Raw genomic sequence first — 18,473 nt, forward strand, 5'->3', positions numbered from 1 at the left:
TCAAGGCTATGGTCCTAGTGCAGGAAAATGGGACTAGTGTAAGTAGTAGTATACTTCTGGTGATACAAACTTGATGGACCAAAAATCCTCTTTCCTACTCTGAGATTCTATGATCCTAGGTAGATATTTGCTCCTGTGGACCTTCATCTTGGACATTTGGTACCAACTGCGCTTCCCTGTCACATCCAGGGATCTTGGCTTCCAACATATAGCAGTCTCACTGTATGCCCATGACACTCTCTGATTCAATCATAGGATGTGTCTGCACTTCAATGCTGCAAGGACACTTTGTATGCCCTAATAGGCACTGTGGATTGGTCTGGGCTACATATCAGGACTGATAGCTTACTCTCTTACAACTCACTCACTTTGTGCAATGCTCAGTGCCCACAGTATTCCTGCATTGCCTTTTGTAACTTTGACCCCTCAGCCAAGCCTGAAAGGATCACAGTGTTTCTATCCTGCTGATGGCATCAACACAAAGCCAGACAACTTGCCATGCTTGTCACCAGTCAAGGAGGTAAACATGTTGTTGTATGACAGTGTTGAGTCAATCTCACACCTGAACTGTGTTCTGGCTGTATCCTATGAAATGTATTGCATTTGCTTCAAGCAAAAGCCTACTTCCCAAAGTCTGAGGGGAGGAGTTCTTAGTCAGGTCAGGGGCAGCACCCTTCAAGAAGGGATTACTGCACAGTAAGTCAACAGCAGCCTCTATCAGTCAGAGACTTGGGAATGGCCCATTCCACCACAGTCTGGGAGTGGACCATGGCCAGCCTTGTGGGTCCAATTGCTGGAAGACAGTCGACAGCATCGACTCAGCCCAAGCCCACGGCACCGAAAATTCCTTTGACATGTACACGCAGACACAGACGCAGCAAGCAGTTTGTCTGGGGCACTGGGGACCATGATCCCGGGACTGCAGTAATGCAGTTGGGATCTTGCAGCCTCAGGGATGTGAATGTCTGGCTGCCATGGACAAACATTTCCAAAGGTCCAGCAGCCTGGGTCTGCTGGATGTGTGGACAGACCTGCATTCCATCACTGTAGCCATTCGGGCTCATCACCGAGGCAATGGGTTTCGAAGGATCTTTGGGCTCCCTCCAGGCATCCCTTCCTCAGAAGGAGACTGGGAGGTCTCCTCTCAGGACCTTCCAGAGGTGGCCAGATCATCCCTATCTACCCGTCCACCCACCCTCAGCTTTCCTCTGGGCAGGACACACTCAGCATATCTGGGACCTGCAGACACAAATATCCTTGAGGTTTGCCAACCAAAGGCCAACTGTCTCCACTGTAGGCAGGCTCCCTTCACTCCAGCAGTGGAACTTCAGATTGTAAAGGAATGCAGTGGGAGGGTAAGAAGTGTGAAGATCTTGTAAGGGCACATAGGTAGCATGTCACTGTAAATATTTTCTCACTTGACAGCATTATTACTAAACTATTAATCCAGAAGCTCAGGTAATATTCTGGGGACATGGTTTCAAATCCCCCCATGGCAGATGGTGGAATTTGAATTAAATAAATAGTACCAGGAATTATTGTTGAAGTTGATTTGACTTATTGTCACATGTACTTAAGTGCTGTGAAAAGCTTTATTTATGAGCAGTACAGACAGATGATAGTAAGCAAGGACATACAGATCATAGGGTAAAAATAAAATCTTGGACAGAGTTAGGCATGCAGGTTACACTGCACAGGACGTGCACTCGGCAAGGTCTAGATTAGCATTATTTGAAGTAAGAGAGTCCATTCAGCAGTCTGATAACAGCAGGAAGAAACTGTTCCTGAACCTGCTGGTGCATGTGTTCAATCTTCTGCATCTTCAGCCTGATAGAATAGGTTGTAGGAGAGCATTACTGGGATTGGATGAGTCTTTAATGATGTTGGCAGCCTTTCAGTGGCAAAGACTCATGTAAATAGAGTCCATGGATGGAAGGTTGACTTCTGTGATGGTCTGGGCTGTGCACAAAACCTTCCAAAGTTTCCTACGGTCCATGGCAGAGCAGTTGCTATACCAGACCATTATGCACCCGGATAGTATGCTTTCTATGGTACATCTGTAAAGGTTGGTAGGCGTCCTAATGGACATGCCAAATTTCCTGATCTATCTAAGGAAGAAGAGGTATTGTTGTGCCTTCTTGACCATCACATATATGTGGGAAGTCCAGGACGGTTTGTAGGTTGTCATCACTCTTAGGAACTTGGGGTCTCAACCCTCTTAAACTCAGCTCCATTGATGGAGACGTGGGCATGTTCTCCTCCTTTTTTTCTGATGTTAGTGATCAGTTTTATAGTTTTGCTGACATTGACAGAGAGGTCTGAAGTTGACCATGAAACCATCGTCGATTATCAGAAAAGCCCATCTGGTTCTTTAATGTCCTTTAGGGAAGGATATCTGCCATCCATACCTGGTCTGGCCTACATATGACTCCACACCCAAGGCAATGGAGTTGACTCTTAACTGTGCTCTGGACCAATAGAGGTGGTCAATAAATGCTAGCATAGCCAGAGATGCCCACATCCTGTTAATGAATAAAACCTCACTCTTCCCTATCAATTGTGTGATTAAATGTCTGACGAGTCACAACTACAACATTGAAGATACAGAGGCTAGCCATCCTCATTGTTGAGAGGTTTTACAGTCTAAGGGGTGAAGGAACAATTCCTGTGCTATGGTTGACGATGGACCATGAAAAGTGATTGTTACTTTGGAAATTCAAGACAATCTTTGGGGTCACAACAAATTGCTTGTGCATCACAGCCATTTGTGGATTGATTCCCGATATTACAAGAGCGCTTGGAGCAAGGACTTGGACTGCATACAGGAGGGCAATGCCTATCTTCACTGATTCGTCTGTGTGCAAGCATTTCTTCCTGACCAGATGCAGAGATGGGGCAGTGAAGTGCTCACCAGGAGGTACTCCTGACTCTAATCTAGCTAATACTCCCACTGAGGAGTCAGTATCTGAGCTGGTGGAGGGGGTGCAGCAGGTTGCCTTTTCAATGCTTCCTCTAGGACTCTGTACTCTCTTCTTCAGAGATGGCGGGTGGGTTGTCTTGCAGGGCTAGACTTTTGGTGGTGAAATCCATGCTATTGAGAATGAGATGGAGAATCTGATTGTGAAGTATGCGTCTTGAAGGTTGATGGGTGTGTAAAATGTTGTGATGTATTGAATGACGTGAGAGGTTAAGAAATGCAGTAGGCAGAAAGTGACCCATTTGAAGTCACTGAACTGGCACTGTTGCAAATTCCTCATGACCAGTTTTTGCAAATTGGCTTTTTTTGGCCAATGGCTCCTGCTCCATTTGTGTTGAATGCCCCCAGGTTCCTGCCTCTTCCTTTCCATTTACATCATTTGAGGTCATTTCTATCTGAGAACCCAGGGTCCTTTCTCTATTCTGTTGCTCCACAGTCATTTCTTTACCCTCTTCCAAAGCTTTCCTGGGATGATTACAACAGCTGCTGTACCCTGAATGCATCTTCCCCTGAACATGGACAGGCTACCTTCAAGAAGTGTGGGTTAGAAGTAGGTTGTATTAGTCCTGGAGGCTCCCTGGTTTGTACCAAGTCAGTACCTATGTACTGGGTTTCTGGCTACAATCGTATCAATGATGAGACATTGCAAAGTCTGCTTACCTCAATGGAAACAGGCTCAGGATAATGGATGACAAATCCTACACCATGTATTGAGTCTAATTAAACATTTTGACTCTTTTTATTTTCGGCTCTAACAATTCTGTATGTAAAGTAAAAGCACTATACAACTGATCACTGACTTAGTTACAATCACTTGCTCGTTGGTGGCTGGACACTGATTTGGCAGGTCAAGCTACAAAGTTCCAGAATGCTACTAGGATAACGCACTGAGGGTAGCATAGAGCGTATTCAGCTGGCAGAACTTCAAGGTTTTGTCAGTGAGAGTGGATTGACAATGCCATCACTGACTGAGCTTGTTAGGTTTTTGATGAACAAAGTGGACAGACTGCATTTACCTCGTGTGGTGAGAGAGAAAAAGCTCACTTGAGCTCTATGAGACTTTGTCCTTCCCACTCTGGCTGTCGCAGGTTCGTTTGTCCATGTTAGAATTCATAAGAATGACGGCACACACTCCTCATGACACAAAGTCCAGTTTTTACATTGAAGATACTGTTGTGGAGCGCTACCCCTCTGCCAAGTGCAGCAGACTATGAAGATGTATAGCAACTGAAAACTGCGTCATGTTCTTCGTGGCCTGCAGTACATTATTAATGAGGATGAGCACCTCACCAAGACCTACCCCACACCTCCACTGCTCACCATTAAACAACCACCAAATCTCAAACAGATCATTGTTCATAGCAAAATGCCCGGCTTTCAGGTCAACTCCATACAACCCTGCAAGACGTGTCAGGGTGTGGACATGGATTATCACCATTACGCATGGGGACACCTCCCACCATGTACATGGCAGGTACTCATGTGACTCAGCCAACATCTATCTCATACGTTACAGGCAAAGATGCCCTAAGGCATGGTACATTGATGAAACCGAACAGAGCCTATGGACAAATGGGCACCGCACCATAATCAACAAAAAGTAGTGTTCCCTCCCAGTTGGAGAACCCTTCAGCGGTTCAGGACATTCGACCTTGGACCTTCTGTTGACCATCCTCCAAGGCGGACTTCGGGACAGGCAGCAGCGTTCAGTACACATAGGGAGGGCCTCATCCGGGACCTTGGGTTCATGTCATACTACAGGTGACCACCATTGCACTATACACACACACACAGACACACTTACACACACACACACACACACACACACACACACACACACACACACATTTACATATATATGATTGTGGTGTGAATTTGTACTTGCAGAGTTACACGGTGCTTTGCTTAAAAACTGCATGAATCCATGTAAGACTCTGTAAACTCATTTTTAGATTAGAATCAGTTAAACACAATGGCACAGACAACAGCACACTGGGGGCTAACACCTTCAACACATTATCTGGGCTGACACCAATTAGAATCATAGAGTCATAGAGATGTACAACATGGAAACAGACCCGTCAGTCCAACCCGTCCATGCTGACCAGATATCTCAACCCAATCTTGTCCCACCTGCCAGCACCTGGCCCATATCCCTCCAAACACTTTCTACTCATATACTCATTCAAATACCTTTTAAATGTTACAATTGTACCAGCCTCCACCACTTCCTCTGGCAGCTCATTCCATACACATACCACTCTCTGTGTGAAAATGTTGCCCCTTAGATGTCTTTTATGTCTTTCCCCTCTCACCCTAAACCTATGCCCTCTAGTTCTGGACTCACCCACCCCAGGGAAAAGACTTTGTGTATTTATACTATCCATGCCCCTCATAATTTTGTAAACCTCTATAAGGTCACCCCTTATAGCCTCCGATGCTCCAGGGAAAACAGCCCCAGCCTGTTCAGCCACTCCCTATAGCTCAAATCCTCAAACCCAGGCAACATCCTTGTAAATCTTTTCTCAACCCGTTCAAGTTTCACAACATCTTTCTGATAGGAAGGAGACCAGAATTGCACGCAATATTCCAACAGTGGCCTAACCAATGTCCTGTACAGTCGCAATATGACGTCCCAACTCCTGTACTCAATACTCTGACCAATAAAAGAAAGCATACCATAAGACCATAAGACATAGGAGTGGAAGTAAGGCCATTCGGCCCATCGAGTCCACTCCGCCATTCAATCATGGCTGATGGGCATTTCAATTCCACTTACCCGCATTCTCCCCGTAGCCCTTAATTCCTCGAAACATCAAGAATCTATCAATCTCGATACCAGACACCTTCTTCACTATCCTATCTACCTGCTACTCCACTTTCAAGGAGCTATGAACCTGTACTCCAAGGTCTCTTTGCTCAGCAACACTCTCTAGAACCTTACATTAAGTGTATATGTTCTGCTAAGATTTGCTTTCCCAAAATGCGGTACCTCGCATTTATCTGAATTAAATTGTTAACGTTAACCTGAAAATGTAACTTTTAAAAAATATTTTATGATTTACATATGAAAGAAATGAAACTAACATGTCAGTCTAACAGATGAGAGACTTAACAAACAGTCAAGGTATTTTTCAATGTATAATTTCAGTTACATCACATTGTAAACTTTTGCTACAAATTCTATGCCTGATGAAGGAGCGTCACTCCGAAAGCTCATGCTCCCAATTAAACCTGTTGGACTATAACCTGGTGTTATGTGATTTTTAACTGAAAACTCAGTATCCAAGAAGCTATGGATTGTCAGCTATAACAGAACTGTCAATGGCTACATCCACACACACCCATTACCTAGCATATCCTTCACTCTGCCATCAGCAACAAGCCAAATTACCAGCCTTAGTTCAAAGAAGATAATGGTAGAATTTGCCAGAGTTGCATCAAACATGTCTGAAAGTAAATGTTAACCTGGCGAAGTTACAATCCAGGGCTAAGTTTATACTAAGCAGCAGAAGTAGTATGTCTGATGTCACAACTAACAGATCAGATATATCTCAGCCACATCCACACATTCACATTGATGTGCAATAAAATAACAAACATGTTCTTTACCCATCTTCATTGATGGCAGAGTACATCAACTAAGTGCTAAAGGCAACACCACCTTTAGCCTAATATACAAAGAGGACAAACATACTTGATTTCTCTCTGTGGTTCTCACCATTGTTGGTGGCAATAGTCAACTAGTTTAATTCACGCAATGTTAAGGAACAGCAAAATTTACTGAACACAACAAAGGTTACTAGGGCTGAGAATATATAATTGTAATGCTGAAGACACGTGCTGTTGATCCTTTCCATTACAACTACAATATTAGTATTTACTCAACAACATGGTAATGCCCTGTTCACAAAACGTAAGACAAGAACAATTAGGATAATAAATGTTCCAGCAACTTAGTCTCAAGCATCTGTCAATTTATATTGTCCATAGTGCTATCAATTGACATTTTGTCAGTAATAACCTGCTCACAATGTTTTTTTGGATTCAGATGGTAGCGGGTGGATTTGGACCTTATTAGGGCATTGGATCTAAACCCGAGAGCTGAATTTCAGAAATGTTGTGCCCCAAATGTGGCATTACAGAGCCCCAGTAAAATTAATATCAGTGGTAAAATTGTCTACTGGCTGGAGTCATATCTAACTTAAAGGGTAATGATTGCAATTTGTGGAGGCAAATTGTGGATGCTGCCTGACCTGCTGTGCTTTTCCAGCACCACTCTGATCTAACCTATGTCTCAATCTTCTCCTCTCTAACAAAACCAGCCTCAAGTCCCTCAGCCTTTCCTCGTAAGACCTTCCCTCCGTACCAGGCAACATCCAAGTAAATCTCCTCTGAGCCTTTTCCAAAGCTTCCACATCCTTCATAGAATGCAGTGACCAGACTGTACGCAATACTCCAAGTGCGGCCACACCAGAGTTTTGTATAAATGCAGCATGAGCTCACGGCTATGAGCATTAATCTCACTACTAATGAAAGCTAACACACCACATGCCTACTTAACAACCCTATCAACTGGGTGGCAAATTTCAGAGATCTATGCACATGGATACAGAGATTTCTCTGCTTAGCTACACTACCAACAATCTTACCATTAACCCAGTACTCTTTATTCCTGTTGTTACTTCCAAAAAGAATCACCTCACACTTTTCTACATTAAACTCATTTTGCCACCTTCCAGTCCAGCTCTGCGGCTTATCTATGTCCCTCTGCAACCTGCAATATCCTTCTGCACTATACACAACTCTGCCGACCTTAGTGTCATCCAAAAATTTACCAACCCATCCTTCTATGCCCTCATCCAGGTCAATTATAAAAATGGCAAACAGCAGTGACCCCAAAATAGATACTAGTAACTGAACTCAAGGATGAACATTTCCCACCAACCACCACCCTCTGTCTTCTTTCAGCTAGCCAATTTCTGATCCAAACCACTGAATCATCCACAATCCCATGCATCTGTATTTTGTGCAATAGCCTACCATGGGGAACTTTATCAAACCTTACTGAAATCCATATACACCACATCATTCACCTGTTTGGACATCTTCTTAAAGAACTCAGTAAGGTTTGTGAGACATGACCTACCCTTCACAAAACCGTGTTGACTATCCCTAATCAACTTATTCCTCTCTCGATGATTATGAATCCTATCTCTTATAATACTTTCCAACACTTTATCCAAAACTGAAGTAAGGCTCACGGGTCTATAATTACCAGGATTGTCTCTACTCCCCTTCTTGAACAAGTGAACAACATTTGCTATCCTCCAGTCATCTGGCACTATTCCTGTAGACAATGACTGACATAATTTTCACAGCCAAAGGCTTGGCAATCTTCTCCCTAGCTTCCCAGAGAATCCTAGGAAAAGTCCCATCCAGCCCAGGGGCCTTATCTATTTTTATACCTTCTACAATTGCTAACACTTCCTCCTTGGGAATATCAATCCTATCTAGTCTGGTAGCCTGTATCTCAGATTTCTCCTTGATAACATTGTGTTTTTCTAGTGTGAATACTGAAGAAGAAAATTTATTTAGTGTTTCCCCTATCTCCTCTAACTCCACGCTCAACTTCCCACCACCAACCTTAGGAGAAAGTGAGGACTGGGGATCAGAGTTGAGAGAGTGGTGCTGGAAAAGCACAGCAGGTCAGCATTCGAGGAGTAGGAGAATCGACGTTTCGGGCAAAAGCCCTTCATCAGGAATAAGGCTGTGGGCTGAGGGGGTGGCGAGATAAATGGGAGTGGGGTGGGGCTAGGGAAAAGGTAGCTGAGGCTGCACTGGGTAGATGGAGGTGGGGATAATGGTGCTAGGTTGGAGATGAGGATGGAGCAGATAAGTGGGAAGGAAGATGGACAGGTAGGACAAATCATGAGGGTGGTGCCGAGTTGGAAGGGTTGGAACTGGGACAAGGTGGGGGAGGAGAAATGAGGAAACTGGTGAATTCCACATTGATGCCAGGTGGTTGGAAGGTCACGAGGCAGAAGATGAGGCGTTCTTTCTCCAGTTGTCAGGTGGTTAGGGAGTGGCGATAGAGGAGGCACAGTATCTCCATGTCCTTGGCGGAGTGGGAGGGGGAATTGAAGTGTTCAGCCATGGGGCGGTGGGGTGAGTTGGTGCCGGTGTCCCGGAGATGTTCCCTGAAGCGCTCTGAGTAGGCGTCTTGTCTTGTCTCCCCAATGAAGAGGAGACCGCATCAGGAGCAACGGATACAGTAAATGGCATGTGTGGAAGTGTAGATAAAACTCTGATGGATATGGAAGACTCCTTTGGGTCCTTGGATAGCGTTGAGGGGGGAGGTGTGGGTGCAGGTTTTGCAATTCCTTCATTGGCAGAGGAAGGTGCTGGGAGGGGTGGGTAGGTGGTGGGGCTTTGGACCTGACAAGAGTCGCAGAGGGAATGATCTTTACAGAAAGCTGTTAGGAATAGGGAGAAAAATATATCTCTGGTGGTGGGGTCTACTTGTCCTTCCACTTACAACATCATCTTCTGCCATTTCTGCCACCCACAACATCATCCTCCACTATTTCCGCCACCTACAAATGGACCCTACCATCAGAGATGCAAAACCTGCACCCACACCTCCCCCTCACCACCATCCAAGGCCCCAAAGAGCCTTCCCCCACTGTCACTCCTGAGCCACCTGACGCCTGGAGGAAGAACGCCTAATCTTAGTCTAGTAATTATTTTATTCCTGATATGCCTACAAAAAGCTTTAGGGTTTTCCTTGATCCTACCCACCAAAATTTTCTTATGTCCCCTCCTGGCTCTTCTTAACTCTTCCTTTCGGTCTTTCCTGGCTAACGTATAACTCTCAAGTACTCTGTCAGCGCCTTCACATCTCATTCTAACATAATTTTGAGATGCTGGTGTTGGACTGGGGTGTACAATGTTAAAAATCACACAACACCAGGTTATCACCCAATAGGTTTATTTGGAAGCACTAGCTTTTGGAGCGCTGCTCCTTCATCAAGTGGTTGTGGAGTATAAGATCGTAAGACACAGAAAGGTTTGATGTAACTGTGTGATGTAACTGAAATTGTATATTAAAAAACACCTGGATTGTTTGTTAAGTCTCTCATCTTTTAGAATGAACAGTTCTTTCATATCTAAATCCTAGAACTTTTCTGAAGTTGCATTCGCAAGTGAACTTTAACAATTAGTGTCATGTCAGCCCAGATAACACATTAAAGGTGTGAGGTGCCCTGTGTGAGACTGTCTGTGCTGTAATGTTCAGACTGATTCCTATCTAAAAAAATGTATTTACAGAATCTTACATGGATTCATGCACTTCTTGAGCAAAATAAAATGTAATTCTGCAAGTACAAATTCACTCCACAAACGTGTGTGTGTGCGTGTGTGTGTGTGCGTGCGTGTGTAGTGCAGTGGGGTTATCTGTAGTGTGACATGAACCCAAGATCCTAGCTGAAGCCAGCCCCAGGAGTACCTGCGCACAAATACTTCTCCAGATACACGCTCCTGCAGACCGATACACTCACGCAGACTTTCTCTCAAATGCTCACACATACACTCACACCCACGCACGCACACCCTCACAGATTTATACCCCTTTACACTCACACACATACACACTCTCTCACAGACACTTCCCACCCACTCCCCCTGACACACACACACACACACACACACACACACGTTTGTGGTGTGAATTTGTACATGCAGTATTATGTTTTATTTTGCTCAAAAACTGCATACATGTAAGATTCTGTAAAAATGTGCTTTAGATAAGAATCAGTCTGAACAGTGTCGCACAGTCTCACTCAGGGCACCTCACCCCTTAAATGGATTACCTGGACTGACATGACACCAATAGTTAAAGTTCACTTGAGAACGTAAATTTTAAAATGTTCTGTGATTCACATATGAAAGAACTGAAACCAACATGGTCATTCTAAAAGATGAGAGACTTAACAAACAATCCAGGTCTTTTTCAACATACAATTTCAGTTACATCAAGCTGTAAACTTTTGCTATAAATTCTAGGTCTTATGATCTTATACTCCACAACCACCTGTTGAAGGAGCAGTGCTCAGAAAGCTAGTGCTTCCAAATAAACCTGTTGGACTATCACCTGGTATTGTGTGATTTTCAACTTTGTACATCCTAATATAAACCTTCTTCTTCCTCTTGATAAGAGATTCAACTTCCTCAGTAAACCATGTCTGTCACTTGACAACTTCCTCCCTGCCTGACAGGTACATACTTATCAAGGACTCTCAGTAACTGTTCTTTGAATAAGCTTCACATTTCAATTGTGTCCATCCCCTATAGTTTCCTTCCCCATCCTCTGCATCCTAAATCTTGCCTAATCACATCGTAATTGCCTTTCCCCCAGCTGTAACTGTTGCCCTGCGGTATATACCTATCCCTTTCCATCGCTAAAGAAGACATAACTGAATTATGGTCACTGGCAAAGTGCTTACCTACCTCCAAATGTAACACTTGGCCAGGTTCATTTCCTAGTACCAAATCTAATGTGGCCTCACCCCTTGTTGGCCTGTTTATATACTGTGTCAGGAAACCCTCCTCCACACATTGGACAAAAACTGACTCATCTAAAGTACTGAACTGTAGTATTCCCAGTCAACATTTGGAGAGTTAAAGTCCCACATAACAACTACCCTGTTACTCTTGCTCTTACAGAGGATCACCTTTGCTATGCTATCCTCTACATCTCTGGAACTATTCGGAGGCCTATAGAAAACTTCCATCAGGGTAACCTCTCCTTTCCTGTTTCTAATCTCAGCCCATATTACTTCAGTAGATGAGTCCTCAAACATCCTTTCTGCAACCGTAATACTGTCCTTGACCAACAATGCCACACACCCCTCCTCCCACTTTTACCATTTTCTCTGTTCATACTGAAACATCTAAATCCTGGAACCTGCAACAACCATTCCTGTCTCTACTCTGTCCATGTCTCTGAAATGGCCACAACATCGAAATCCCAGGTACCCCAACCCATGCTATAGATTCATCCACCTTATTCCGGATGTTCCTGGCGTTGAAGTAGGCACACTTCAAAACAATTTCTTGCCTGCTGGTGCCCTCTTGCGACCTTGAAACCTTATTTCGGACCTCACAACTCTCAACCTCCTGTATACTCGAACGACAATTTGAGTTCCCACCGCCCTGCTGAATTAGTTTGAACCCATCCGAACAGCATTGCTCTGTCAATAATCTTTTTGCCCATCTTAATGTCAGACCTTGGGCTATTTGCTGATGACGCTGATGTTTACCACCACTTTACAATTCCTCAAATAATAAGATAGTTCATGACATTCGATACAATGAACAGCAACGAACCTGAACTCACCATCGAGCGGAAACCCGACTGGATCAGCCATGCAAAGGCTAGGTCAGACATGGATTTTCTGTGGAAAAGAAGTTTAAATCCTGATCTTCAAATTCTAGCAGTGTGATGGAATGTTTGGATTCATGCAGCTCTCAAAATATTCAGGGAACAGGATACGATCCAGGACAAAGGAGTACTCTTCCTCTTTCTCTTTCTTTCTTCGTGTTTTTCTCTTTTCTTCTCTTTGAGTTTCTTTTCTTCTTTCCTCTCCCTGCCTCAGTGCAGACCTCAGAGGTAACCTTCCAGCACAACGTGGCAGCCTCCCAGCGTGATGTGGGAGTCTTTTGGTGTCCCGTGGCAGTCTCAGGGCAACTGCGGTGGTCTCCCGGCCTGGAGTGGAGTCTTTCAGCAGCCCGTGACGATATTGCGACGGCTGATGGCAGTCTCTTGGCCAGGTGTCCACGGGCCGGTGGTGAGAATGGGGCCCAGTGCGTACCTGGGCGATCAGAGACTGCGAGCAGATCCTACACAGGCATGTTCTGGAGGTAGCAGGAGGAGACCAGAGGTGACAGCTTTAGCAGAAATGGCATTGTGGCCTGTCGCAGGAAGTATGAACCGTGAGGGAGGTCCCCCGTATCTCTAGAGGTGGTGAGAACGGGTAGCTGTAGTGGACAACATTGGGGCCCCAGTAAACACTCATCAAAGACTATTGACTTTTAACTTAATTCTTTCATTTTTCAAATTAAGAAGGACTTTAATGTCAACTATTACCTTATTTCTTGATTTTTTATTTATTCTCTGAAAGCCTGTCATGCTTAACTTTTTAACTTTGTTTTTTATACTACTTTGTACCTGAGTTTTTTGCACCTAAGTACCTTTGTATTTGTGTGGGGTGCTGTGTGTGGTGACATCAGGCATTTTTGTACCTCAGTATTGTCATACATGTGACAATAAAAAATCTAAGTGTTGCCTGGCACCTCAAATAAACCCGCATTAATCAGGACCAAGGTTGGGAGGATGGGTGCATCAGGGCCCAATAACTGGGGTCTGTATTTGGATCTGGGGCTGGCCCAATATGCTCAGATCGAAGGTGGGGCCACAATGCTCAGGATAGAATGGGGTACATCTCTGTGCTTGAGTTGGGGTCGGAGTTGCAGTTCTCAGGTTAAGAGCTGGAGCACACTCTGGGCTGTGATTTCTGACTATGCCTCTGACATTAACAATCTTTACCTACTCTCATGGCATAGCAAGCCTGCAGTGTGTATTATTATCAAGATTGCATCAAAGCTTACAGCTTCCAAAACCACAACCTCTTCCACCTAAAAGAAGAAAGGCAGCAGGTACATTGAAAAACTGTCAGATCCAAGTTGCCCTCAACGTCACATACAGCAGTCTAACAAGAATGTGTATCATTCTATCCACATTAGTGTTGAATCAAAATCCTGGAATTTCCTGCAAAACAGCACCATATGCACAGTTTTGGTTCAAGGACAAAGGTCTCAGTTTTCAAATTTGTAGCTCTTTATTCTGTATTGCCATGCATCACCTTGAACTGAACCAACAGATTGAGTTTGTTCCTGGATTTTGAACACAGTTGCTCTTAAACGTTATGAGAAGTGACATAAACAAGACATTTAGAGTTTCTTTATTGCCTCTTCTAGCTAAAGCTATGTTACTACTAAAGTGAGGGAAACATAGATTGAATCCATTTCCCAGCATTCAGGTAATAAATGTGTGCACCCATTTCATGTGCAATTGGATTATCCAGGTGAAGTTTTGCTCAATGATGTAGAAACCACTAAAATAATAAACCTGCGACAGGAAGTGCCAATGAGGCAGCCTTAGATTTGAACTGATTACTCATTTTGTTGTTCCTCATCACAATATGTCTAGACACCTTTTTCTCCTTTCCAGGAATACTGTTGCCATGGTGAAATGCAATAGAATTGTTTATTGTGGTGTTATACAGAAGAGTGTGCAATAATGCAACGGTTGATTGATACAATAACAAAACTGCTTCTGCCATCACAATTACCTTTGTTGTAGTCTCAGAAAATAGTAAAAATGTGAATAACATATCACAAAATTTCACTCTAGAGCAAACACAACATCTATTGCACTGTAAGTCCTCCCTGGCATCTTACACAATGGAAGCTGTGCTAAGTTTCAAATGTAGAGATGTGCTGTTAAACTGTTAGCATTAATTTTTAAGAAAAAGCTCAAGAGAAAATGAAGCACCTACAGCAATGTAAACAAGTTTGCATAGTAAACGGTGTGTGTGTGAATTCTGAGTATTATCTTTATAAACAGTAAAATAATCTATGAAGAAAATCTGATTATCCTGAAGTATGCTTTAGAAACCTTGAAAGGAGTGTAATAGTTGCTCTATATGTGAAATGCCAGCATGTTGGCAGCTTCCATATTAATGTCAATGAGAAGCTTACACCTCCAGTTCCTGAACTGTAACCATCCAGCAGTTGGTGGGCACCCAAATGTAAACCTGCCAGAGTTATACTGACAATCAATGTGCATCAGCTGAATATTCTTGAAGATCACATTGACACTGGTACTGCATTTATTGCAACTAGATTCAAACCAGCAGCAAGCATTATAATAACAAAAAGTAATTTTTTTCAAGTGCTGATCTAACGTATTCCTGAGCTCTACTTTTATTTGACTGTTGGCTATGGCATGCCAAGTTAAAGGCAACCATGTAGACTCTTACTCCCTAAGTAACCATGTTCTATAGTGCTTCTGCTAGTCCCTAGGACCTAGGTGAGCAATCCTAGCAGAGTGTTGAGTGACTGACAGATTGTGAGACTGCTGTGAGACCCTCAACAAGTGGTGCTCATAGTCATGATGGCAAGTCACAAACTGAGCTTACATCACCTCAGGCAGTGTTTCCACTGCAGCATTCAGATATTGGGTACCTTCCATTTGTGCTGTCATGAAATCTCATACATCAACCATTAGATGCAGAGTAATGAATGTCACCACTTCCACACTGCATTGGAGAGGCTTCAAGCTCTGCACAAAGTCATGAATGCCATTTTTATCAAACTCTTTAATGCTCCTTACAAAGACCACAAACTTTCTGGTATCCCTGACAATTCATCAAGCAATTTTGTGTGAATACTCAGTCTTTTCTTCTGTACTCTGCCTTATCAAAACTCAGCACTCTGCAACAGACATTATTTGAAATCTTATCTTTCATTGAGTTAGCATGTATGCTACCCTTGCCCTTGATTGCAAGCTACTTATGCACAGTTTCTCATCACATGTAGATTCTTCTAAACTACCCTCGAAATGCATAATATCAGTACTTGTCTCGATATACGAGAAGGTGTGAATGAGTGACAGTTTTTTTTCACTATTTTCTTCCTGTGCCACATAGCAATTCTGAAATATCTGAAAAGGCAAAAGTATGAGTTTGTCTCTGGGGAGTATGCACCATTTGCTTTTCCTGTTTCTCCTTCACAGTAAATCACAAGAGAGTATGGGATGAGAGGGAAGAGGAATGAGAGATTGAGGAATTGTTATGAGTGCAGTATTACCTTACATGCTTTCAACCATATCACTGGTCACAGACTCAGACATGGTCACTTCAGTAATAGTAAGCAGCATTTCCTCTATTGGGATGATGACTTGCAATTGTTCCATGCCGTCCTTACCCACCAGTTTGCAGCATTGAGTCATGTCCTCAGGCATTGACCACAATAGATCTCTGACCTTACGTCTTTGCAATATGTTGCACCCCCTAGTCCCATGAGGTGAAGCATCTCATCCCTTCTGTTCTATTCCTGCACCAAGTCCTCTGTATTGGAGAAACCTGGAGTATGCTTTCTATCCTATTTCACCATCATTCACAGTTCTTTCTGCTTAGACACTCTTCACCATTCCCTTGCATTACCTTCTTTAGCCAGGATTTGGAGATGCCGATGTTGGACTGGGGTGTACAAAGTTAAAAATCACACATCGCCAGGTTATAGTCCTACAGGTTTAATTGAAAGCACTAGCTGATGAAGGAGCAGCGCTCCAAAAGCTAATGCTTCCAAATAAACTTTTCGGACTACAACCTGGTGTTGTGTGATTTTTAATTTCTTTAGCCAGTGTGCACTTCCATTTAAGAAGTGTGGGTTTTCTAGGTGCTACTAGCCTCAGGTGAATTTTGGGCCCCCTCCTGGAGTGTGCAGTCTTTCAACAGAACATTTAGTGCATGTTAGATTAGATTCCCTACAGTGTGGAAACAGGCCCTTCAGCCCAACTAGTCCACATTGACCCTCTGAAGAGTAACCCACCAAGACCCATTTCCCTCTGAGGGATGCACCTAACACCATAGGCAATTTAACATGGCCAATTCACCTGACCTGCACATCTTTGGACTGTGGGAGGAAACTGGAGCACCCAAAGGAAACCCATGCAAACACAGGGAGAATGTGCAAACTCCACACAGACAGTTGCCCAAGGCCAGAATCGAACGTGGGACACTGGTGCTGCGAGGCAGCAATGCTAACCACTGAGCTACCGTCCTGGTAATTAACAGGCAGCATGAAGTTAGCAGGTGCAAATATACCTCACATTGTGATCCCTGAACCCATTTTCAGATATCATCCTCTATTTTTTCCATTGTCCCCTACTGAAAGTAATTGCATTATGCTTCTCTTAGATTCATTGATAGGAATGATTTCAGGGAATTTTAAATTTATTTGTTAAGTATTACCCCCTCAATATGAATTTACATTTATATGTAACATGAGTGAAATGAAATCAAGCCAAGGTAAAAACATCAATGCAATTGTTTTCTACTGGGGTTGCTAATTAGTCTCAATGCATATTAAGCGAAGGGGAAAGGAAGTTAGCACAGGATGACTCTTGTGGTAAAATAACCTTTCTGATTCTCTACGTCAAACTCAGATATCTAAAATGGCTGCTGGATGAAGTATCAGGAAGCAGGGATATCATTAATGGAGAATAGAGAACAAACAAATTCATCAAGTCACCAGAGTTTTAACATTAATGTCCAAGTTTTCCTATATTTCCTATCAGGAATTCTCACCTGAAAACTCCAAAGAATATGCTGCCAATAATATAATATGCAGCATAGAAAGTCATCAAACATATCAGTAATTGTAGGAGAACTGTCTGCCAAAAAAACACAAAATGAGAACTGTTAGATGCAACAAAACTATTTATAAATCTGATTAATTTTAATATAAATTCTAAATCACATATAAGACATGCAATGCAGAGCAAACCAGTTGAATATTGTAGCTTCACTTATCAGGCTAATAACAGTAAAGCTGAGACAGCCTTGGCACAATCTTTATCCTAACAGTAAAACCCAGATTATTCAATACAAATGAAAAATGATACGCATTTGATACCTTCGTATCTGTGACCTTGAATTTCAGTGCCATGTAAACATTTAGGCCTACATATTACTTCAAACAAAGCTCTCTTCAAAGGTGGTAGACAAGGTCAATAGCATCCAATTCCCTTTCTTTTTCAGTGCATTTTTAAAGGTAATCATTTTGGTGTGACAGGATTATGTGATCAAGGAAAGCTGTGTGAACTGTCTGTCAAATTCAATAAGGCAATCACATGGGAGTGATTCGTAATCCTATATTAGTGCACTGTATCTATTGTCAAAAGTAAGACTCATCACAGTTCACACTAAAGTATATTACTGCACTTTTTTCCAAAAATCATATTTTTTTAAGGATGTCCTGTAATAACATTAACCTGACTCCTAAAGTGAAGTAGTTGCTTGTATCTCAAATTCCAAGCAATACTCTACATGGAAAGAGGAAATATGTTTCAAATAAACAAAGATACATTGATACTACCCTGTCAGACATATTACCTTGGTATGAAATCAGTTCCAAATTCCCATCATACAGAAAGTTAATGGGAGCAATGCACAATATTGGTGGATTGCTGCATCGGTGTTTATTCAGGTTGGGTGTTCAATGCTCTTAAAGGCCATTCCAGTTACGTTATGTAGAAAGTTGAGATCCAAAAACAAATACTTTATTTTGTAAAGACCACATCATTTTACTTCCTACATTTTTGATTGTGGACTAAAATGGGAAAAAAGACTGTTTAAAATCAAAGGACTAT

General features: G+C 42.8%; 1 protein-coding gene across 1 annotated transcript in view; it reads right to left on the bottom strand.

The window, feature by feature from the left end:
- Positions 1–17,770, bottom strand: part of tmem244 (transmembrane protein 244) — a 33,602-nt gene extending 15,832 nt beyond the window's left edge. Inside the window, exons 1-2 of the mRNA XM_060854835.1 lie at positions 17,738–17,770; positions 17,410–17,495 (exon numbers count right to left, since the gene is read on the bottom strand). Coding sequence (XP_060710818.1) covers positions 17,410–17,495; positions 17,738–17,770 — 119 coding nt within the window. The remainder of the gene's footprint in view (positions 1–17,409; positions 17,496–17,737) is intronic.
- Between the last annotated feature and the right edge of the window lie 703 nt (positions 17,771–18,473).

Source organism: Hemiscyllium ocellatum, chromosome 3 (assembly GCF_020745735.1).
Source record: "Hemiscyllium ocellatum isolate sHemOce1 chromosome 3, sHemOce1.pat.X.cur, whole genome shotgun sequence".
NCBI lineage: Eukaryota > Metazoa > Chordata > Chondrichthyes > Orectolobiformes > Hemiscylliidae > Hemiscyllium > Hemiscyllium ocellatum.